This window comes from Apostichopus japonicus, chromosome 7 (genome assembly GCF_037975245.1).
Source record: "Apostichopus japonicus isolate 1M-3 chromosome 7, ASM3797524v1, whole genome shotgun sequence".
In the NCBI taxonomy this organism is placed as follows: domain Eukaryota; kingdom Metazoa; phylum Echinodermata; class Holothuroidea; order Aspidochirotida; family Stichopodidae; genus Apostichopus; species Apostichopus japonicus.
The window spans coordinates 15,468,818-15,494,427 of NC_092567.1; the positions used below are offsets into that span (position 1 = coordinate 15,468,818).

Sequence of the window (25,610 nt, forward strand, 5' to 3'; positions counted from 1 at the left end):
ATACCCAGATCACCTAATTGACCACGGGCTGTATTCCACTGAGGCTACCTCTCTGCCCTCCCCCGGGCTTTCGACAGATATCAATTTAATAACTTTAACATTAATTCAAAGATTACCTTATGAAATGAGGTTCAGTTGCTAAGAAAGACAAATGATAATTTGTATTTTTGTATTTATGAGATTTGCTTCTATTTTTCATTCGACATGAAAAGAGAACGTCTGGAAAACATTAGAAAGCTGAATTGAACCATTAATTTTTCGATAATTCATATTACCTGATAGGTACCTTCAATATGAGAAAGACTTTATTTCGATGACTTTTATTACTTCTGTGAAACATATAGTAAAATGTACTGTTTACTTCAACTTTCAAACTGTCATCATATTTATCTAAATAAAATAAACACTGTTAGCAAACTGCCTATCCACTAGAGAGCCTGTGTAAGAGAATTGTGTAAAAGTAAGTTGGCCTGACGATTCGAGCCTAGCAGGATCTTCTTCAGAGGCTTTTAGCGTCATGTTTATCTGAATTGTAACTTTATAAATACTAAATAGACCTACAGGTGAATTTTTCGAACTTATATTTAAAATTCATTCGGCATACTACAAAATATATGCCGTGTCGTCATCGGAAAGAGTTTTGTCCGATTGGAAATGCATACTGCCCTCAGTTTCCAAGATACATCGCGGGATGTATGGTGAAAGAGTGTGTGCAACCTGGTGTATAGGGTGGGGAGGGCGTGGCCCCATCTCCCATCGTTGGATTTTTGTTACATTCGGCCGGGAAGGAACAAAAAGAATACAGATGTCCACCCCTACCTTCAAGTTCACACCAGATTTCAAAAGTATTTATCAATTACCACTATCTTTCAATTAGAGTCTAAATATGCCCCAGAATGCACCAGTTGACGTTTTAACTTTGACCTTTTTCTGGGGAAAGACTCACATATCCTGTATACGTCATTGAAGGTGGGAACATATATATTGTATAAAGAGAACTAAGCATCGGTCTAATGAATGATACGATAAGGTCTTTCACACACTGAGAAACGATTGACAAGAACTTCTAATTAAACCACTGATAAAAGTAACTGACAGGGATTTATAAACAACTTTGACATAGCAGAGGAATTAATTTCTAGCTTCGAAAAGTTTAATGCATTTCCCAGCGTCGAGGAGAATCCTACCAGTTTGGATCGAATCCAATCGTTTCTCGTCGTTAACTACCAATATTGGTCGCAAAATCTGTGAAATGTTTTTTATGTTGTTTTATGACAACCTCAGACCTCGCTTTACTCATTTACGGCAAGAACCTGGTACATACGTAAAAAATACCATATTGATATGTTGCGCGGCCTTTTTATGCAGAAAAGGGGTACATGTTGGCAATAGGATCACCTTGTAGTCCCTTTGGGTGGTGAGATCGAGAATCCGAATCCTCTCTTGATAGGCAACAGTTTTCAGTGAGTTTATTAACTTAGGACGGTAAGTCGTTGAACTTCTTTTCGTAAGCGTTTCTATGGTGCTATTTACACCATATGAAAAGGATAACGAAGTATGGTATGGAAATGTAAATATCAAATATGTATAAAAGCGCCTGTGCAATCTTGACATGATTGACCATCGTTAAATAACAAAGAGCGCCATCTTTTTATTGTATTTCCGATTGGATCATAGTTAGCCTGTAATCAGCTAGCCTCTGGTCATACCGTCGTGTTATACGCTTAACCCATCAAATTGTGGTACCGTTTTATTTTATTTGTCATTTTTATCCATTTCATTCATTAAAATAATATAAACATTAAAATAAGAGTTTCTAGAGAAAATTTTGGTCTTTAAAGGGCTGCACAGTGTCTTTGATGCTTTTTGAGCGATATATGTTTGTTATGGATGATACTACTTTTTCATTAACCTCTATTCAGAGAAATATCAGCTGATAAATCAGTTGATCAGCGCCAACAATCTTGGGCTGTGTTGTTCGCTATTCGACTGTCACGCAAGCTCAGCGGATATACAATACTACTACACGCTGTTAATTTAGCACAATGTATGTAAGTCCTTGGTCATGACATCATCAGCCTTCGCAAACTAAGCAAAACATCAAAAGCCGAGTACTTGCTTGTCTCGATCTCTAGGATCAGAAAACTGTGATAGTTTTCGGAACTCCAAAGGTAATTGAAAACGACTAGGACGTTAATACGTATAAAAGATTAGCGTTAACTTAGTCTTTACTATTTTTCGACGTAACAAAATAATGGATTAAGTTTCAAATGTAACGTTAGTGTTCACAAATCACAGCTAACTTGTTGTAGTAGTATTAGTAATACTTGACAGTCAGATACGGGCCTAACGTTGGTATTTAGCCTAGTTTCACTGGGCTTAGGGTCTAAATGACTAATTAGGGTCTAGGTCTAGAACCAGTAAGTGGCTAACTACTTAGACTTCAAGCAATGAGTTTGGGGCTTGACATAAAAAATCCCCAATGTTATAGTGGAAGTCTTTTATCAGAGAGAATCAAGTATTTCCGAGTTGGCATAAGTCTTGAACTTCCAGGAAGCAGGTGCCATACTCTCACTTTGCCTCAGTCATGATCTAGGCTAATATTACACTACAAACTTCACTAGTTAGTGGTAGCCTAGTGTAACTTCGTATGCTTAGTCCCATAGGTTAGGCAGCCCTAAATAAGGCCTTGTCGGAGTAGCAAGGGGGTTCCAACTATTACACACTTTAAGACTAAATTCAAAATTTATAATGAGACCTTAATCAAGCCTTTTGCGTAGGCCTAGTAAATAAACCCACAATCATGATGATGAACTTCTTTGCCAGAATTTTGTTCCATTAGCATTGTTTCACTTTACTTTTGTGTTACAATACAAGCTAGCACCCTTCAAGTTGAGTTAACTTTTAGTTGCTATAGTAAAACCATAAAATTTCCAGAAGTGTGTCATGATTGCTAATGTGTCACAATAGTGCTGTTCAGAATCAGAGTAGGCCTACTGGGTACATTATTCTGACTAAAGCAGTGTATGATCCAAGTACTGAGTATACACTACATATTCACTTGAGTAATTTTGACTTATGCATATGCAACAATGGTATGCTTCAATAAATGCCCCCAGATTGTTATTTACAGGCAAATTATACATGTAACAGTTGAATGCTACAATGTTTAATAGACTGCATAATATACATAGTACTTAGTAGGGCTGGCTACCATTGTTAAGCAATAGTATATAATGAAGGGTCAACATTATGCGGCTGACTGTCGTGCTGTCAAATTTAGCATAAGTGTTTTTGTATGCAATAATTGATATGATATCATCCTATGCTTGATATGACTCTTAAATTTTGCTTTGATATGAATATAAGGTACAGTCAGGGCTCGAAATTTCAGTATATTTATCACTAGCCCGTCAGCCGTTTGACAATCTTAATCCACTAGCCCGAAGGTACTAGCCCCAATTCTTCAAATCTCTTGCAAGTAGTCAACATTTTGTCAAATACTCTGCTATTTCTTTTTGGAATTCCGTACCAACTGCATTGCATTCAATTAATAATCTATCCTTGCATTCAAACGTAATTTAAAGCGTTACCCTCTTTCAAATAGAATTTTATGATTTAGTCTAAAATTTGGGCCACGTCTTTGTTAAAGTTTTTTTTCTTCTCCCCCCCACTTTTTCTTATTATTATGATTCATTTTTCTTGTAACATTTTGTTGTTGTCATACTTTGTACCTTTGTTATACTTTGTAAGTTTGTATTTTGGGGATACCTCACTTACAAGTTCTTATGAACTTTTCGAGGATCCCCACAACCATATACTTTGCATGTATATACTTGAATTATGTAAAATGTTGGTAACGTTGATGGTTGGAATATAGTTGAACAAACAAACAAACAAACAAATTAATGTTAGGCTATAGATGGCTTGCACATGTACTATGCATGCAGGGCTGGAAAACCTTGCGAACCTTCCGAACCAGGTTCGCGGGAAATCCGCGATACTCGCGGGAAATCCAGCCTGGCTGGAGAAAAAAAAAATCGGGAAAAAAAATCAGGGAAAAAAACGGGACGAAACTTAAAAAAAAAAAAACGAAGGAGCAAAAAGTACATCTGTAAAAACAATAAGGAAAATTTCAGAAGAAAAGTTTCAGAAACAAAAGAAAAATGTCCAGAGAGCGTGCTCGCAATTTTAGTCACAATAGCCTATAATGAGTAATGATGTGTCCCCAACCCACTCACAAGGGCAATGTCACACGGACACACACGGCCCAGCGCGGGAAGCTTGCTGTAATAAATCAGCCTCGCGGGAAATGTTTTGAACAATATTGCCATTCCACATTTTTTTATACTTATATTGTTTGTTAGTTAGTAAACGTTTTCTTTCGTATGAATTTGAATTCAATTCAGTGTTCCCTCTAAGGTGCGGGATTCCCTTCAACTGACTCAGTAATCCCGCAAAGAAAACATTTGCTAGAAATCCCCGCATCGTTTTCTTGCATTCGCGATAAGTTTATACTCAATGCACAACGTATTCACCTGACAGAGAAAAAACTCTGAAAGATCCAGCAAAACACTTTCGAAAAATTCACGCGAAACTGGCATATCGTGCTAAATGCAACTAATGTCATGTAAACAAGGCTCTAGTACACCCATTTATGAAAAAACTGTAAGACCTCATCGGGTATTAAGCTGGGGGAAAGAAAGTATTTTCTAGAATTTCCAAAAATACGGAAAAAATAATATCCTACCATAGTTAAGTGCATAGCAAATAGCCTAACCACCTCGTCGGTTACGGATCTCACGTAACTACAAAAACACAAGTAATTGTATTTTGCGAACTTGACGTATTCTACAAGAACATGGAAATAATATTAAGCATTTAGTTTATAATGCCAAGTGGCCTAAAACATGTTTATTACAAGGTTTAATTTCATAAAGATGGCCATAGCTAGTGGGGCCTCGATGTGCTGCGTGTATAGGTATTGACTGTACCTCGTGTATCATGGGGAATACTCCATGAAACGTCTCTTGGAAACTTGCCAAAAATGTTAACAAACAGGTGTTAGGTTAGACAGGGGATGAGCGCGCAGTTAAGTTTGGTAAGGTATGGTACCTAGGGAAATTCGGAGCACATGTACAGTATCCTACCGTGTATTTAAGTAGTATATAGGGGTAAACCGTACTTCAGTTGTAAACTGATACATGTACGTATTGTGTGTGCTGTTCATTGTTAGGCAGTCTATAAACGGGGCTTTGCCGAACGCTGTTTGTTTCATAATATCGTGAGTTGTGTAAGTTAAACTTTTTAAAGATTGTAAGACAGATTAAATCTCTTTTCATTTTATAACGTAATATAGCTACTGTACTCTAACTTGTCATTTGAAAATTTTCAACAGCTTCGTGACAATTTAAATTCAAAAATGTTGTCAGTATTTTGCATCCTCAACTGCGAATTTTTTATCGCCAGACACGCAAAAATACCAAAATTTTTCGGGGTCTTTGCCCCCTGACCCCCACAAGGGGTTCCACCCTTGACCCCACCAGGGCCCTTGGGCGGGCCCCTGGACCCCACGCCTTTATGCTCGCATGCTACGCGTGCTCGGCGTGTTTGTTGCGCGAACACCGGCGGGAAATTGGGAGTGTGTTCGCGGGAAATTGAACAAGGTTTTCCAACACTGTATGCATGTACACGTAACCTCAGTACAGGGACAACGTTCAAACATTCTTTATTGCTACATTTTAAGCATCCTTATACTAAATGTGCGTTGTGTAAGATTACACGCAGTACGCATACTGTACAGCGATATTCAGGATTGGCCATTCTGAATTAGAGATCTGCGTAGAACTGATTGTGAGGGCAATGTTGTGAGAGTTTTGTACATCAACTTAGTGCAAAAATGTTTAATAGCCCATCGGGCTTCTAATTGTAAAATTGGCACTACAGTAGTCTGAGTGTTTTTTGAACTAGCCCAAAGACTAGCGGGCTTAGGTACAGTATATTTAGAGCCCTGCTATACAGTGAATTAATGTTTTTGCTACAACGCCTATTGGTAGTGACAAGTGTTAAAGATACATGGGGTGGCATTCAGGACACCCACTCTGACCCCTCCCCTCCCCCCTATTGTATGCCATCATTTAGGTTTGTCTGTAATTTGGTTAAGTTCATACTTCTGTTGGTACTATCTGTTCCTTCTCATTGTAATTAACCTCTATAACAAAATGGCTAAACTTGCCTACTAAACATACTTAAACTATATACTGTACAGGAAACAGTCTTTTCATTGGTTACAGATCTTTTGTAAGCAATGTTTACAAACTTAACACAAGTTGTGCTAGTCTGTAATCTTTAATACTGTAGTCACAGATTACTCACTAACAGGTTTGTTTATGTTGTGATACTGTATGTATTGTATTGTAAGGAACACGTATTATGCTACCAGAGATCTACGTGACAACAAAGGTATTAAGGATTAATATAATGATTATTATGATGACTATTATTATGATTATTACGATTATGTGGTTTATGATTATCATGATAATTATGATTATTAGTTAATACAGGCAACAAAAAACCCAATCATTAATTGTGATCAATGTAATAGAGATTGTGGTTATTAACAACTCCCCCAAACAGCTGAGACCATTATTATTATGATTACCTTTATGATTACAATTATTAGTATTACTATGTATTTGACCATTCTTTATTCCATTCGGGAGATATCATTGATTTAATGGTGTTTCTTCACACGCAAGGTTGAAGACTAGATCTACAGTACAGTATTCTAAATGTAAAATCACAGAACCACACATGCCTCTAATATTTTGTATTCTTCACTATTTGTAAAGTTGTGTATCTTCTGCAACGGAGAGGGGTTTTGCAAATTGCTTTTATATAAAATACCAATAACCTGTATCATTGATTTAATGGTGTTTCTTCACACGCAAGGTTGAAGACTAGTTCCAGTCTAAATGTAAAATCACGGAACCACACGTGCCTCCAATATTTTGTGTTCTTCACTATTTGTAACTATGTATCTTCTGTAACGTATAGAGGGGTTTTGCAAATGCTTTCATATATATAAAGTATCAAATCTCTTACCATGTCCTTTGGTTTCAGTATCAATAACTGTTAACATTCTACAACGAAAATATGAAAAGGTAAACAATGAGAAAGTGAAAGGCCTGTTTCAGATCATCCTATAGAACAGTACTAGCGCTCTTTGACATTAATGATTTATAAAATGACAGCTCCCAGGCACGACTTAAGAATATTCTTCAATAGCTGTTTCGGCATCGGAGACTTGCTTTGCGAAGATCTCTGTCAGGAAGTAGCCACAGACGACGGTTGGGTTTTTCTTGCCTTGAAATTGAACCAAAATCGGATAATATATAATTTAATAGGCCTATTTCATATTTTTTTGTCATTTATTCAGTCCAGAATAAATATAAAATTTTTATAAAAAGGAGTACAAACATACAGTAAAATATACTGCAAGCTAGTGCTGATGTTGATAATTCCATACGATAGCCTTTTGACATTTCCTAAAATCATAGTAACAACCTTTTTTTCCTGGCAATGCCCTTTTCCAAACTTGTTTGTGTGTACGCTAAGCAAACCATCGTTAGATGTGCAATGTACGTGCGACCTTTAGCACAGTGAACTACAGTACTGTATATAGTTTTTATATATACTAATTTAGCAAGATCTCTCCCACCTTCAACAAACAGTGGCCAACTGGAATTGGTGTACAAAACTACAAACCAGAGGAATAAGAAAGCTGTGCACACAATTTTCTTTCCAGTCTTAAATTATTGTCCAAATTATGAATCAGGAATATGAAGCTTTTCCCCTTTAAAGTTGTTTATAAGAAACAAACAATACAGTATTTTTAGCATTATTGGGAAAAGAAACCTTTTTTTTCCCTCTGCTGCTGCTGACCTACAGTATGATTTGAAGCCTTTATCTTGTGTATTTCATACAAAAAAAAAAAAACACAACCTAACCGACCCCTACTGTAACTCTTTAATCTCTCTTGAAATCTTCAATCTTGACTTTCTTTTAAATTTGTTTTTAAACTAATTTGGCATAAGGAGTGAATGCAAAATTCAATAATAAACATTGGTGTCAGGACTGTTAAGCAAGCTGAACATATTCGACTAAAACAATAATCCAATGCATGGATGAGCAACAATGTCTTTACCTCAATACTGCAGCAAGGTGAGTGACCATATTTTTTACCCCCAGGTAATTTTTGGATAGTAATATCAGTTTTGACCCTGCTCACCTCCGTGGTGACATTCATAACTTGGTCAGTGCTCTTCCTACAGTACACTACATTTTCAGGGAGGGAGGGGGGGTACAGTATTTATAGGCAGTGGCGTAGGAAGGTACTTTTGAGTGGGGGGGCTGAAGACTGATGGCTGGCCTGGGGTAGGGGTCTAATGGGAGGGAGTGTCCCCCCTTTGGAACTTTTTGGCATTTCCAGGTGGCCTCAGATGCAATTTGCTGCAATGTAGCACAAATTCAACACCCACTCCATTTTGTAAAAACTTTTTCATTTTCACCTGGCCTCAGATTCAATTTGGTGCTCCAAATGAGATTTTTTTCTCATTTGGAAATGAAAAAGGGGTTTTCTGACTTGCGAAGCGGGGGGCGGAATGATACTTCTGCCCCTCCATATTTTTCACTGAGGGGGCTGGCGCCCCCCCCAGCCCCCCGGTTCCTACGCTCTTGTTTATAGGACCTCTGAGTGTTTTGGTGCCAGTTGTTTGTATCAGATTCTAATGTAAATTGGTTAACCTAATTTGTAAAAGTTTGCTAAATTATATATATGTATCTTTGAATATTACAGAATAAGCCTGAATAAGGTTGAAGTGTTTATTTCATGATCAATTTTGCAATCCGGTAATTGATAAATGATGGATTTTACATAGTGAACTGACCAAGTGGCGTGCTACAGTATATTTACAGTACATTTTACAGAGTCCAGTATATACAGTAGGATTGGATTGCATGTGATATTCAACTTTGACACAGTAGTGCGTGTTGCCTGAAAAAGACATCGAGCAGTCACCCCCTGTAAAGATATTTGTAATATAAACAATGTTAAACATCAATACTGCACAACCCAACAGCAGAACTTTGCAGGCAGGCTTATCCAGGCAGATGCAAGTTGGCACCCAACAGGAAATATTTGATAACCAAAAACTGCAGTAGTTTAGGATGTTTCATGGGTATAATCTTCAGGGGTAATTGGGCCATGTTAATAAAGACCTGGTAATCTTTCGACTTTCGGTTTGGTCCGTAGTAATAATATCTTCGGAAATTGAAAGATGAGGTGACTGGCATGACTCTTGCTTGTTTTGTTTCTGATTGCTTTGTGGCAGGATATATAAACTAAAGTAGGGATTGAATTTTATTATGGTCTGGATATGATGATTATTGTTATTGTTAATATGAATACATCTTGAGCAGTGTTTTGTACATGTTCTGTATGATCACAAATGAGCTAAAAGATGTATGCATCGGTTGATAATACAATAGTAAATTGTTTAGGAAGGGAGTGCCACAGTATTGAAGGGTGCCAATCTCTGGCCTGGGGGATGAGGCTGGGAAAGGGGGGGGGTAGGACTTTATGCATCATTTTTCCATTTTATTGACAAACACTGATATACCGTATCACTGTATCTTGTTTCAGATGAACACCTACACTTACCATGATCAGTATACAGTATATATAGTACAGTACATTACAGTTCAGTACAGTAACATTGAACAGTGCAGTACTGATTTAAAGTCACAATTACAGTTCTTTGATAATTAGAACACAAGTCTTAGCACTTTCTTGTGATGCCTGTACGTTTAGTTTCCTGTCTTGTGGTACGTGTGATATCTTTTGTGCGTAATGCTTTTTGTTTTCTCTGTGAATTTGTACCGTCCTCATGCTGTTTGTGACTTTCCTTCATCCTAATGCATTGACACCCCATCAAGTGAATGGGTGGCAGGATAAAACCTTCACAAAAAGGATAGATTTGCCATCACCCTATTTCCATTGAAAACATGCCCTTTTTATATTTGGAACATTCTATAAAATTATTTCATGTTTGAGACAATCTTGGTTTCGGTGTAACATACAGAACTGGGTTGAAACATAGCAAAAGAAGCTAAGTAAAGCCCTCCCCCACCCCCACCCCCCACCCTACCTCCACCCCACCCCACACCCACCAACCCCTCCACCTTAAGAACAAAACCAAAAGAAACAAACAAATGGTATCTGAAATTGTAAATTTAAGGCCTACTTTAACATACATTTACAATTTTTACCATTTACAGGTTTCCACATGATCTCTTCTGATGGACTAATCTGATAACCTTCCAAGATGGCAACCACAGCCCAGCCAATGGCCCCGTTCGTTAAGGTGAATGCCTTCACCAATGAGAAGGTCACCAAAGCTAAGGTGATGCTGGAGAGCTTTTATCAAAATCTTTGGTCACAGAAAGAAGAAAGAAGAAAGAGGTGAGGGATAGAGCATATAATTAAAACAAAAATTGTGATTTTTATTATTAAAAGAAAAAACTGTTTTCATGTAAAATTTGTCCATTAGCCCTTGAAGAAGATCCTGCTAGGATCGAAACGTCAGGCCAACTTACACATTTACACATTTATTATTAAAAGAACAGACAAATTCTGCAAGGCTGAGGCTCTGGAACAGGATTCAAACCGGTGACTTCTGGATTATGAGGTCGTGAAGTTTGTGAAGTCACGTCCAGCCTAGCGTCGTGACCAACCATGCGGCTATTTGTTTTGTTGCTCTTAGGGCTTTGAATATGCTACAGTCTACAGAACTTTGCATATCCTGCTTCTAAGGACCAACCCAACGTTGTAGCGTTTTTTTTTTTTTCTTTTGTTTTTTGGCTTCTCTTTGTCTTCAATCCCAGACAATTTGCGTCAGCCCTTGGTCATGTCTTCAATAATGCTGTGAGTCAGCAGCAAAATTGTACGTGAGCTCAGGTATTAATATAATGGATCGACTTAAAACAATACCTGCGATTTGTATTTTGTGCATAAAAATCCAGTAGTCATCTCACTATGTACATCATGAGTCATACTATATCCTGTTACAGTAAGTAAACGTTCCTGGCTGAAGTTAACATTGTCGGACACTTCCTGGAGGCAGCACGACCGATAGTAAACTACTGTACATACTGTATGTCACATACTGAAAATTAAAAAAGATGATAGTTTGGCTAGGAAAATGCTGTACATATATAAATGCTATGTATATTAGTTTGTAATAATAATAATAATAAGCAAATATTTATAGAGCGCTTAATGCAAAGGCCTCAAAGCGCATTATACATCATAACATTTGTATGCAAATGTAATGATGTATAATCTTTAGAAAAATCTTGGGAAAATATGATTTTTTTTCCCCTCGGACTTTTGACCATGTGGTTAAGTACAAAGCAACTTAACACTGCTGTATGGGGATATGGCCTTACAGCAGTGCAGTAGTACACAGCTACTGTACAATACATACAGTACACTTGGCACATTATTAACTGACTACAAACCCACTGCAGGTATTTTTTGGGGGCTTGTAGTGATTAAGCTTTAGGTGTGGTCAAATAACAGCTTAAAGGAAACTTGAACTGGGTTTAAATAACTCAACTTAGCTGGAAGCAGTTTGATTCCCTGTGTGAGAGAAACAAATTCGTGGATCATTAGCTGTTTTATTTGTACATAAATCGTAATTGATAGGTTTCCAGTTAGAATTTAAACTGACTAAGAAACAAAGATTGCTGACCTTTATCTCAACTGTGGACAGAACACAACTGAGGACACAACACAGCAGGATGTAGGGGATGACCAATAAAAAATATGACCAGAGGCTGTTTAGAAAGTGATCCCTCCCTCTCTCTGAAAGGTCAAAGTTGTCACTAGACACTTTATAATGAGGTTAATTTACAATGACTGTGTCTTTGAAGGCCTTTGTCCATATACTGAAAATGAGAAATCGCTGTTTACAGGTTACATGGGTAGTGTACAGTACGTCAGTGAAAACAAAGAAACTTTTATAGAAGTTTATTCTGAATTCAAATAGATCTAAAGAGAACCTCTTCAGGGAAGCAATTTCTGTTTCGTTGAAAGCAACTCGGGTCTTTGTGTCTTCGTATTCAATACATTATCTCATAAATAGTCCACCACGAGTCAACAATTTAGGATCAAAACAAATGTGATCAATTGGAAATAGTCATTCCAACATGGCCACATGTAATTATTCGCTCCATGTGTAATGGTAGTCCGGTCAAAATTGTTTCCATCGAGTTCTGATTGCATCGTAACAAAATGTTCCCCAGATTTCTAGGTAAAATGATTTATTGGTATCACCCTGCATGATCACTTTGCAGATATTAACTGAAATAAGAAGAAAAACATAAATAGTGGTATGATCCTTCCAAAGGGGAAGTTTATTGGCCCAAAGCCAGGTGTTCTATTCACCCAACGCTACACACCACTACTACAGTGTACACATTGCTAATTAATGCTATGGTATTTTGCAACTTTTTTCTCTTCTTCGGATAACCGAATTTGCTGTTCAGACAACCAAAAGACCTGGTTAAATCTGAGGGAAAAACCAGAAAAGTATTTGTAAAAGATTGTTCTAGTTGTTGTAATGACGGTGTTCTTTCCTTTATTCAGCCCCCATAGGATTAATTCCTTAAGTTTGCAAAGAGAGAGAAAATTAAAGTTTTGCTTTTAATGATGGAATGTTCAATGTATAGTACTTATCACTTTTTAAGTTCTGAACATCCTTCTGGTGACTGCAATACTTGTTACAATACTTGCAATACTTGTTACAGTTTTCTGTGTCACTCCTACTGTACTAATTAATATTGTATGACACTGCAGGGAATATTTTACTGTTATCTGGAATTATCACTTGTACCTCAACATACTATGTATGTATGTTCATGTACATTATATCACTCTTTGTACATACAGCAGTTACCATAGTGTTTTGTAACCTGGGAAACAGTTCAGAGTGCTCCTTCAAAAGTGCTCTGATGCAAACTTCGAGCACTGAATTATACCCTGCAAGGTGTGTCTACAGTTGGGTCTTCACTCGAGCGAGTTCCTACTATAATACTGTGCACCCTGTGCACTTACTGTACAGTACACCACCAAAGTACTGCTTGAATATTTTTATTTTTATCGCTGTATCAATTTTCAATGAGCCCTGTATCATATTTTATGCTCTATTGTGAAGTGCTTTGAGAACATATTTTCATGTAAGTCACTATATAAGAAATGAATTATTATTATTATTATTAAAAATATGATTATTATCGAATATAGAGTGTAAAAAATGAAACTTTACACGACCAAACAGAGCCTTGCCAACAACTTTCTGGCACACTGTACTGTACTCAATAAATTCAAGCTGCAGTATCTCACACTTAGTATACTTGCAGCATGTTCACGACATAAATATTGAAGTGATAATTTGTCGTCAATACTCAGTATATATACTATTTACTTCGTTCCCCACTTACCTGTCTCCCCACAACCTGAGCACTGCATTCTACCGTGTCTAGTATGCCCTGGTAATCTTTTAACACTGTGCACCCTTACTGACCCCTAGTGAACTCCTTCATATTCTACCCGTACCATTCCAAAGTGTCTCACATGTTTTTCGTATTGGGAAAAATTTTCTTCAAAATTCGCCCGGATACCTTGGATTTTTACTCTAGAAGTTTCCTTATAGGAGTTCTAGCACTTCCAACAACCTTTTACAGCCTGATAAGTATCCTCTTCTTTAGGGAAGGGAGTTTTGGGGGCTGTTTTTTGGTGTGCACTCTCACCCATGCGTTCGTTTTGTTAGCGTAACGTGGGGTTCTCAGGTAGTAGTTCCGTGAAACTACTTTGTTCGTTCGCCTTCTCCGCTTTGATACGCGGATAGGCATTTGTTTTCTTGTGTACATGTTTTCCAGCCTTTTTAACCTCTCCTAAGATGTTTTGCTTGTTTCATGTACTTTCGTTACTTTTTTACGTTTTTTAGTGTTGGTTTCACTCTTGTAGCGTAGCTTGTAAGCCGCGAACCCCTATCCCATACTAGGCGGATAGGCGGTTCGATTACGTTGTTATTGTTTCATGTTTGAACCTTCATATATTTTTATATATTTTCATGTTTCTCCAATATATATACTTTACGCAGTCATACGATATACAGTATCAGGGATGAGCCCACGCTGGGCGGCACTGGGCGGCCCTGCCCAGCGCTAAAAAAATACCGTCCAGCACTGTCTTAAAATCGTGAATCCTGCCCAGCATTACTGTATTCTCATCTAAAATCCCGACATTCCTAATAATATATATATTCAACATAAATTGAAAAATAAAATAAAAAATGTAAACTTAGCAAAACTAGTACTTGTGTATGTGCTTTAAAAGCTACACAAGTGCCAGCATTTGGCATCTGAGCACCTTCAAAAATTGAAAAATTTCTCAAAGTGGAGGGGGTCACCCCCTCCCCCTTAGACCCCTCCCCCAGGATGGCGATCAGTATACCTGGCACTCAGGAAATCCTGGGCACATCCCTGAGTACCATATAAATTATTCCCTGTACTGTGTTGTATGTACTCTACTTTCCATACATACAGTAAGTACAGTGAAGTCCTAAGGTACTACTGTGCTGTACTTGAGCAGTCTCCTCAGTCTTGTTGTGTTACTTTTTTTGCACAGGCGTAATAAAGAGGTGTTTCCAGTGTCGGTGGGTACAGTAGGTGTTAAATAATATGGATGACCTCATTTCTATCTGTCTAAATATTGAAGTCAGATCAAAGACCTTTGTAAATAGGCATGCCCTCCACAATTGTGTCATCTTCTGATGTAATATTTTGATGGCCAAAGATTATATACACAAGTGGATCTATAAATTTTGTCTTTATTAAGATGATGACCTTTTGAGAATTTTGGTAAGATTGCTTTTGAGCACTTTAGACATGACAACGGCTTTAGACATAAATTCCCAGCGTCATGGCAATATTGTCCTGTGTAAATAAAAGTGTAAATAAAGTGTATAAAGTAAGTAAAGTAAATGATGTGTATTAAATTGGTGACCTTTTTGGTAAGTGCTTGCATATATAACTACTGTACATATGGCCATTGAATCTCCTTAGTTTCTTCATTGTAACCACTCCCTTTCAATACCTGTCTCCTCGGACTATACATACTGTACAGAATCAGATCTACCCTATACTGTAGCTGTCAGAAGAATTGTACAATGAGTTTGCATGTAAACTGCTTTTACAGTGGTTTATTTCTTGCATGTTTATCATATACAGACATGGGTAGATCACGAAGGAGGCGGTCAGTGACCTTAGATAGGGTCAGTGGGGGCGCAAGAATGTTACCAGTTATTAGGCTGGGTAGATAGGTATGTGTAGGTAAAGGACACAGGTAGGTATTGTCGTTCATAAATACCCCAAACCTTTAAGTTTTTTTTCTGTGGGTGGGGGGAGTGTAAGACACAGGGGCGTGGGAGAAGTATTTTATGCTGAAATACCCGAAAATAAATCAGAGAGTCAGAAAGTCAAGGAGTTAAAACATGGTTTGAAAATCGTATATTGTTTTGAGCATGCATGTTAAAATTGGTGGTTGTAAGAAATATTATATTTAGTGACTGTGTAACTTTGACAAATTTTAGTTTTAATATTGTGTCAACAGTCTAGCCAACGTTTGCAGTGCAGTACAACTGTTCTTTTGCTCATTGAATGTTTAGATATATATATGATATTTTCAATTTCCATTTAAATTTCGGTCCTGGTATCAAACAATGGATGATAATAATAATAATAATAATGATAATCCTTATAATAATAATAATAATAATGATAATGATAGTAATAATAATAATAATAATAATAATAATAATAATAATAATAATAATAATATAAAAATAATATTCTGAAGATGCCTACCATGCATTATTTACTTATCTTACATCATTGAGGTGAGGTGGTGCTTCAAAGAACATTTCCTAAAAATTCTGGGGAGAGAATATTTAGCCCACCTGTGTGTAATTTTTTTTTCTGTACTTTGGGGCTTTTTGTGTTCAGTTTAATCAATTGTGGCAGGGAGTGTGTCGGTTGTGTTTGCGTTGCACTCCACATTATCCACCAATGACAATAATATCTTTGTAAGAATCAGTTTATTATGTTGAACTTTTATGAAGAGAACAAATAATCTGCTTTAATAGACAGTTCAATAACAGCTGATCGTACGATTTCTGGAGCTATTCAAAACGCAGGTCCCGAATCCGGGTCTAAATATAGCTCTGGTTCATGTAATAACATCAGATATATAAATATAGATATATTTATATTGAAATCGTGGTGAGTTGGAAAATCCAGAACAGTGAAAAAACTTCCAGCCTCCACCGGGATTCGAACCCGGGCCTCCCGCTTTATATGTGGACACCCTATATATGGTTGAGACTAGTTGAGACTAGTTTCACGCTTTGAGCGATCATCAGACAACTCAGATATATACTGTACAGTATATGCTGTTCACATTATTAATTTCAACTTCATGTTCCAATGTCACATACAAGATCTTTCGGTGACCGTACAGTAGCTTTCTGAATGCTGGCACACCACTTTTTATGGAACTCCCTCCCGGTTGAAATTAGGTCTTTAGATTTTATTATTCAATTCAAGCGCTGCCTTAAAACTTTTCTTTTCTCTCAACTCTATTAGTTTTTTCACATTCAGCACCCATTAAGCGCATTGAACAACTTTTGTTGGAGTCTGCGCTTTATATGTACTGTATGTACAGCTGCCCACAGTTTTGTGTCAGGTATGACACAGCAAAATTGAAAGCAATTACAGAAAGGCAGGTATCCAATGGAGTTTGAATCAAACGAGTTGAATCTGACTCTGAAAATCAACGGCAGAGAAAGTAATTGGGAATGAGTCATGAGAAAATGTGGTCTTCCACCTGAGGGGGAATCCCAGCTTGTAATGTACCCAATGTACAGTATAACTCCAGCAGCTTCTCACATATATATGTATGGTTAACATGTGGTTTCTTTCCAATAATTTATAAAAACTGTTGTGGTTGGTGGTAGAAAGATTTGTCATTGTGAATGAGTTTTGAGGCAATTGGAGTTCAAACTATTCCTTTGTATATACTGTATACTGTAGCTAATGATCACTTGCTAGTGAATGTATTGTCCATAGTTGCCACTAAGTTGTATAGAACGATTGTGTACATTACTGTACATTGCTGTATTATAGTATGACTATGCTGTTTGGTCTATTCGCGTTCTTTAGAAGTTTTAATCCCTTACTTATTAACAGTTCAAGAGGGCTTCAAACTTCCTTGAATACAAGGTTTATGGCTGTGAAAGCTATATATCTTTCTTTCAGGTATTTTATAACTGGTGAATGAGAGATGGAGTTTATGGAGGTACCATATAAATGTTTGGCTGTTGTATAAATATGATTTACATATTAAATTAAATTTTGTGCCACCTATCTGAATTTTATTTGTTTGTTTTCTTCACAGACAAAGTAGGCTTGAAGAAACAATCCAGGGCTTACCAGAAGAAGAGGTTAGTAATACTTAATATTCATTTGCATATACTGTATGCGAAGGCTAATTTTTTGACATTCATTTGCATACATGACTAATGTACTTGCACATGAAAAATCCAGTCAGTAAGTGATGGATCAACTATCATTACTGTTTCTCTCAGTTTGTGACGTAGTGTACTCGTATCTTATCATATACCTGTTATGTACACGTTTGCACTCATTGCCAAAAACAACCATTCGTGAAGAGATAGGGGGCTGGGTTTTGAATGAATCGAAAAAATTACGCACGTTTTCTACAAAGATTCTCACCACTACAGTAGTTAGCAAAACAAACAATAACAAACAAACAAACAATACAAATCAAAACAAAAGAAAAGAAAAGAGAACAATCAAACTCTATTTAATTGGGCCGTTCAGAAAGACTTACTCTGTACACCTGGCTTTATCAGCAATGTTTGCTTCATACATAAAATGCAACTGAAATTTTGCAATACATGTGGAAAGCTTTGTAGTTAACTATCAGTGGTTGTCCTGACCTAATTATGAAGTGTTCTTGTGTTTATTATTCCGTAAAACTGTAATTTTGCTTCTCTGAGGATTTTGAAAGGAAATCCATACTTTTCAATTTCCTCTACCCAAGAGCATTGCCTAAGACCCCCTTATCGTTTTGATGCTGTTGGGAGTGAATTAATTGTTGATGCTCATCTGATGGATGAAGATGACAAACTGAAGGGAGAGGATAATTCTTTTCTCCCTGCCTCTCTGCTCGATGATGCATATTTTATGCTAGAAGTCTTCTTCATACAAAGAACGAAACTAAATTTTTACAAGAATCTTAAAAAGGTTGAGTCTTGTTACAACGAATTCAGTTCAGGACTGTTGTACTGTACTACATGGTCAAAGTAATGTACTATGTATCATTATTAGGTGTATAGTTCAAAGTGTGGACTGTGTATATCAGACCTCAGGGGACATTCTTCACACTAAAAGTTTGGCTGTTTCACAGTTAAAATACTGTATATATATGCAGTACTGTAATACTGTACGTTGAGAGTCTAATGCCAATAGAGAGAGGGTATAGTCAACATTACTTGGATAATTTACAGAGAAAATTTGTTTTTCATGAAGCAGGCATGTTAACCTGTCATGGATTTGAAGGATGTACATTAATTACAGATATGTGTAATATAGTTCTGTCTGTACAGTGAGATTGATGACGTCACATTCATAAAATTAAAAAAATAAATGAAATATGTTCTATCGTAAAACTCCTAATCCTACCAATTGAAGAATGAATATCGACCGATACAGTATCTGGTTTGTCTTAATGCTGCAAATAATCACCTTCAGATGTAGACATATTCATTAGCACTGATGTCACCATGGCAACGAGATGGCATTATGTCCTTTATGTCTTTTATTGTTTACATTCAGCTCATTGTGTACAGTACTGTATGTACAGCTTTTCAGTGTGCGCATGCATCATTGGTCAAATAATTAATGAAAAGTTAGCATGAACGCAAATGTGGCCTATAGACACTTCAAATAATGATGTGAACTGTTCTACAAATTGATGTTTTTTTGTTGGTATGTACAAGAACAGTTGAACGGTGTTACAATGTGATATAACATGCTGCCGATTTGACCTTGCTCATCACTTTACATGCCACCTCGCTACCACTGCACTCTGTATTATCCCTCCCCAGCACTGACCATCTGGCCATGACCTAGTGACCTTCCATTCAGGTCCCTGGCAGTCTCATTTAAAAACTAGATTTTTGTACAGTATCCAAAAATGTTTTTACCCAAGTAAAGCTGACTTTTGATTACAGTTTGAGTCCAAGGCGACCTCGACTTGCAGTCAGGCACGTAGCCAAGGGGGGTGGGGGGCGAAGGGGGCAGTCGCCCCCCCCTTGAGCATATTTTTAATTTTTGTTTGTTTGTATGTTTTTATGATATCGATAGTAATTTCAAAAGAGAAAATGCTAAGATGCAACTTACAAGGCCTTGGAAGTGCCATTTCCAGCGATCTGAGAGGCATTTTCAGCCAAAATTTTCTTGTACGCTTCGCCCCAACCCATAGTGGTGCTACGCTTAGATAGTTTGCAATGCTGTATCTACGGCTCTGATAGTTTCCCTACAGTTTCGCCCCTCCCTTGGCAAACTCTTGCTACGTGCCTGCTTGCAGTAATGTACAACATAGCCAAATACAAACTAATGCTCTGTTTGTGGTTAGTGTTGTTATGTTTGTCATTGAGGATCCAGTCAGTCTGTATATTTTTGTTTACAACAGAGTATACATACATGATATAGAGCCATCGGCAACAACATTCCAGAACATTTAGTTCATTTGTAGTTCATTCTAACTGATTGTAACTTGAACTAGTTTTGAAATGGCTGTCTTTGAACCATCTTATTGCATTTGGTCAAAAATATCAGGCAAAATTTCAAAACCTGCATTGAGCGTTACTTTACAGTAAATTTATATTCAAATTTCATCGACCAATCAGGCACCTGCTGCAGATGGTGTGACATGTCAGTTACCTAAAATAGTATTGAGTAGTTGTAAAACATTTCAAAAAATGTGAACAGAAATAATTCCTTTAAGTAGGACAGTGTTATATTGCAAATCGAGGCATTGGGGTCTATTGGTGCACTGTGCACTGTGGTAGTATAAGGAGTGGGGTTTATCTGGCAATGATAATGCCTGCTATGAATGTACTGGTACTGTCCTAGCATAAGGTTAGTGTTACGAGTTCTGTACAGGTTCTCTTCATGAGCGGGGGAGGGGGGGGGAGGGAGGGGGAAGAGTGGTGAAGTATACTGTACCAACAACAATTGAGCTTAACCCTTTCTCATATCGTTGGTCAATGTTTTCTTTTACATACAGCAATGCTGTAGAATCAGGTACTTACAAGTGAGAACTGTTAATTGCTTTGCTGAATGATAACAATCTTTAATATAGAAACAAACAGGTAGGAATCTTAAAATGATAATGGAATCTTTACTATAAAAATACAGTGCATGCTGGTTAATGTCCAGTTTCGTGGAAAAATACAGGAAGTCTGCTGTTTGAGTAAAGTACCAAAGTCAATATTATCGTTTCAAGTAAATTTATGTAAAGCAGATGTTGAGTTTGGTAAAAATTGTCAGAAATAGGCTAATACAGTAAATGCATACATGTAATATGCTTTGAATTTGCTTAAATTAATCTCAATGATGCCATTCTGAGCTGTAAGGTACAGTAGGTCAACTTGAAAACAAAGTCTGCTCCTTTAAGTCTACCTGAAGGTTAACAAGGATGGATGAATACACTGTCTGTTAAACTTAAAATGTTTGCAAAAGAAGGATTAGAATATTATACATTGTTCATTACAGTACTGTATGTGTTACATTCAACTTGTTGTAACCTCATACCTTGATATCGGATTTTGGGATGTTTACTACGTCTCCTCACAGCATCAGTAGCAATGTTACAGGATCTACCATGCTGAGAGTGTACTAGCTGGTAACCTTGTTAACATTGTACACCAGGTTAACAACTGGTCACTAATGTAAGGTGACTAGACGTCCCCGATTTTCGGGGACAGTCCCCGATTACAGTGTGCTGTCCCGATGCACAAGTGCCCCCGAAAATGTCCCCGATTCGTCAAAATGTTCAGGAATTTCGAAAATATCCCACATTATTAGTAAAATAATTGTAAAAACAAAATTGAGTCAAGTGTGCAGTCGCAGATTTCAGGTGGGCCAGTGTAAAGTGGAATATGCTAGATCGATCTAGCCTAGCACTCTTACTGTACATACAGTAAACTAAGTAAATTTCATCTAAGAAAAAGGTACATATTTGAAAATAAAATTGATTTCAAAAGTGCTTCTAAGTATCACCATTTTACATCTAAGCACCTTAGGCACTTGCAAAATTTTCCAAACGGGAGAGGGACACCCCCTCCCCTTAGACCCCTCCCCATATCAGTCACGCAATAACTGTCCCTGATTTCAGTCAGGCAAATATGGTCACCTTACACTAATGGTGTACAGTACAGTAGGTGTAGTACAGTATAGTTACAGCCATGCATCCATTACAGTATGAATGAACTTGACACTGTCCGGATCATAATTCTGCAAAATTTTTACAAACACAAAATTAAGCTTGAGCAGTTGAAGCTGCATTTAAGGACTGGATCTGTTATAATCTGGAGAAACCTTTATTCTATTATTTTAAAGGAATTGTCTGGTGGAAGATTTTGATACATTGTCCTTGTAGTTATTATTTTTCTCTTTCTAACCATGTAAAAATTGTCCCCATTCGACGTTTTCTTCTTGTAGAAGTCTGGTTTTCAAATTCACCAGTTTCTCACCAAAAGTAACGTTTGTTCGAACGCTTCAATATGGTGATTGACGTAGTGCTTGCAGATAGGCAAAACAGACGACTTGAAGTTAGCACTCCCAATTCCGCAGCAAATCAACTCTCACGTGTAAGCACATTGGATTGCCTCATATATATAACGTACATACTCGCGAACGTATATACTACGATGCTCAGTTGGTGTACTTGTATAGCGTTACACATAGTACACTCACACTCAAACCACAGTTCATTAACTGTTCTTCGAAATCGCTGAAATAAAATTCACGGATCAAATTAACAGTAAAAGGAAACTTGTAAAGTATTCGTTAAACCGAAAGATGAAACTTGGCGGAATCGATGTCATCGCAGAACTGTCCGATTGTAAACGTTAGAATAGCCTATACACGCGAACATTCTTCGCGCTGGAGCTGGATACCGCGATGTATAAACAACGAAGAGCCTGCTGTTAAAACTTATCTTGTGTTACACAAAGACCACGAAACCACCGATCTACTACATATATGGCGGCTTAATGAGTTTTTGGTTCCTTGCTTTAGCAAAAGGAACCTATGCAGTCAGGTTGGCGTGTGTGTGTATGTATGTATGTATGTATGTATGTATGTATGTGTGTATGTGTGTGTGTGTGTCTGTGACACTTGCTTGGGTACGCTCTGTCTCAATAAGGGAATGTTGGATTGAGGCCAAACTTGGACTATAGATCCGCCATATGGAGAAGGTGTGCCCTATTGTTTCTGGTGCCGACAAAGGTCACCAAAGGTCAGTTATGGTCCAAAAACCGAAAATATTAAAACTGCAATAACTCCCAGTGCCAATGTGCGACAAGATTGATATTTTGGGACAAGTTGTGAACTGGTTAGGGGAGCATTTTCAAACTTAACGGTCATGTGATCCGAGGTCACCAAAGGTCAATTAATGATAAAAAACTAGTATTTTTGCGATAACTTGAGAACGAAATGTCCGTTAGGGTTGGGAGTTGCTTCAATGTTATCCAATTGTCGACCCGCATCTGGGTGACCCTTGACCTCAATTTGACCTCTGGTGACCTTTACATGTTTTTGGGGATTTTTACAGTTTTGATGCTATTTTCAGATGTCAAAGGTACCTTCTGATCATAAATGTCATCAGGTTGACCCCGTGTGACCTTTATGTGCAAAGTTATATGGGGTCAAAGTTTTTCGGTCAGAGTTAGGATGGTTGTACAGACTTGTCGTTTTGTTTTTTGGAATCAGGAGATTAAACTACATCTGAAACCAAGGTCAAAAGGTCAAAGGTCACATTAGAAAAAATGTGCTTATTTTGGGAGGAAACGAGCAAAAAAGAAAATGTTTGGTTTTGATGCTAGATTTGGATATCAAAGGTACCTTCCGATCAAAAATGTCAATTGGTTGACACCCGTGTGACCTTCGTGTGCGAAGTTATACGAGGTCAAAGTTAATTTTCAGACATTTAATGCAACAACTCCCAGTTCCAAGGTGTGACATGGTTGATATTTTCGGACAAGTTGCAAATGGTATAGGGGAATATTTTCAAACTTAACGGTCATGTGATCCGAGGTCACCAAAGGTCAATTAATGTTAAAAAACTAGTATTTTGGGGGTAGCAAATGGGCAAAGAAAAAAATGTTTGAATTTGTATAGTTTGATGCTCTAATTTAGGTCTCATCAATCAAAAATGTCAATAAGTTGACCCAAGGTGACCTTTGTATGTTAAGTTATATGAGGTCAAAGTTAATTTTCAGACATTTAGTGTAATAACTCTCAGTACCAAGGTGTTACCCAGTTGATATTTTGAAACAAGTTGCAAATGTTATAGGGGAATATTTGCAAACTTAACGGTCATGTGATCCGAGGTCACCAAAGGTCAATTAATGATAAAAAACTAGTATTTTTGCGATAACTTGAAAACAATTTGTCTGTTAGGGTTGGGAGTTACTTCAATGTAATCCAATTGTCGACCCGCATCTGGGTGACCCTTGACCTCAATTTGACCTCTGGTGACCTTTTCGTGTTTTGTGGATTTTTACAGTTTCGATGCTATTTTCAGATGTTAAAAGTACCTTCTGATCATAAATGTCAATGGGTTGACCCCCGTGTGACCTTCGTGTGTGAAGTTATATGAGGTCAAAGTTAATTTTCAGACATTTAATGCAATAACTCCCAGTTCCAAGGTGTGACAAGCTTGATATTTTTGGAGTAGTTGCAAATGGTATAGGGGAATATTTTCCAACATAACGGTCATGTGATACAAGGTCACCAAAGGTCAATTAATGTTAAAACAAACTAGTATTTTTGCGATAACTTGAAAACAAATTGTCTGTTAGGGTTGGGAGTTGCTTCAATGTAATCCATTTGTCGACCCGCATCTGGGTGACCCCTTGACCTTAATTTGACCTCTCGTGACCTTTTCGTGTTTTGTGGATTTTTACAGTTTCGATGCTATTTTCAGATGTTAAAGGTACCTTCTGATCATAAATGTCAATGGGTTGACCCCCGTGTGACCTTCGTGTGCGAAGTTATATGAGGTCAAAGTTAATTTTCACACATTTAATGCAATAACTCCCAGTGACAAGGTTGATTTTTTTGGACAAGTTGCAAATGGTATAGGGGAATATTTTCAAACTTAATGGTCATGTGATCCAACGTCACCAAAGGTCAGCTAATGTTAAAAAAGTAGTATTTTGGGGGGAGAAAATGGGCAAAGAAAAAATTGTTTGAATTTTGACAGTCAGGCTCTATTTAGGTCTCACCGATCAAAAATGTCAAATGGTAGACCTCCGGGTGACCTTTGTGTGTGAAGTTATGTATACAAGTTCAAAGTTAATTTTTTGACATTTAATGCAATTAAATCTCAATGCCAAGGTGTGACATGGTTGATATTTTGGGACAAGTTGTGAATGGGGTGGTGGAACATTTTGAAACTTAAAGGTCATGTCATCTGAGGTCACCAATGTTATCATATCTGTTGACACGCTTGTAGGTCTCTTATACTTCTTACATTTTCGACGCCATATTTAGATCTCAAAAGTGCCTTTTGATAAAAAATCTGATCATATTTTGGCTATAGTGTTGGTTACTTTATGGGAACATGTAGGACCACAATTACTTGGACTATTTGAGCCCAATCTTGCTTGATAATATTATGTGTATTGTCATATACCCCAAGCAAGGAACCACAGTGCCCTTGGGCTCTTGTTTTAAATCATATCTAGTTTATAAGAAATTTCACCAGAAATTATTGAAGAAATTGATCGAATCGTTGTCAGAGCAGAATGTAGCACTGAGAAGCTTAGGCTTCGCAGAACTGTCCGATTGTCAACGTTTGAGTATAGTCTACATGCGAACATTTTTCGCGTTGGAGCTGGATAGCGCGATGTATAGCTTGAAAAACTCAGAGTCTGCTGTTAAAATTTACCTTGTGTTACACAAAGACCACGGAACCACCGATCAAGTACGTGGCGGCTTAAGGAGTTTTTGAAAACATATCTAATTTTTAAGAAATTTCACCGGAAATTAAGGAAGAAATTTATCTGTATACAAACGCTGTTTTTTTTGTGATTACCGTATAGGTACTGTGCGGAGGGTGGGTTATGACGCAATCTGCTATGGCAGAGCTGACGTCACGTATTGCACTG

General features: G+C 37.3%; 1 protein-coding gene across 1 annotated transcript in view; it reads left to right on the forward strand.

The window, feature by feature from the left end:
• The first annotated feature begins 1,951 nt into the window (after nucleotides 1–1,951).
• Nucleotides 1,952–25,610, forward strand: part of LOC139969457 (serine/threonine-protein kinase 38-like) — a 56,200-nt gene continuing 32,541 nt past the window's right edge. Inside the window, exons 1-3 of the mRNA XM_071974460.1 lie at nucleotides 1,952–2,171; nucleotides 10,342–10,525; nucleotides 17,582–17,627. Of these exons, the coding sequence (XP_071830561.1) occupies nucleotides 10,389–10,525; nucleotides 17,582–17,627 (183 nt within the window). The 5' untranslated portion in view covers nucleotides 1,952–2,171; nucleotides 10,342–10,388. The remainder of the gene's footprint in view (nucleotides 2,172–10,341; nucleotides 10,526–17,581; nucleotides 17,628–25,610) is intronic.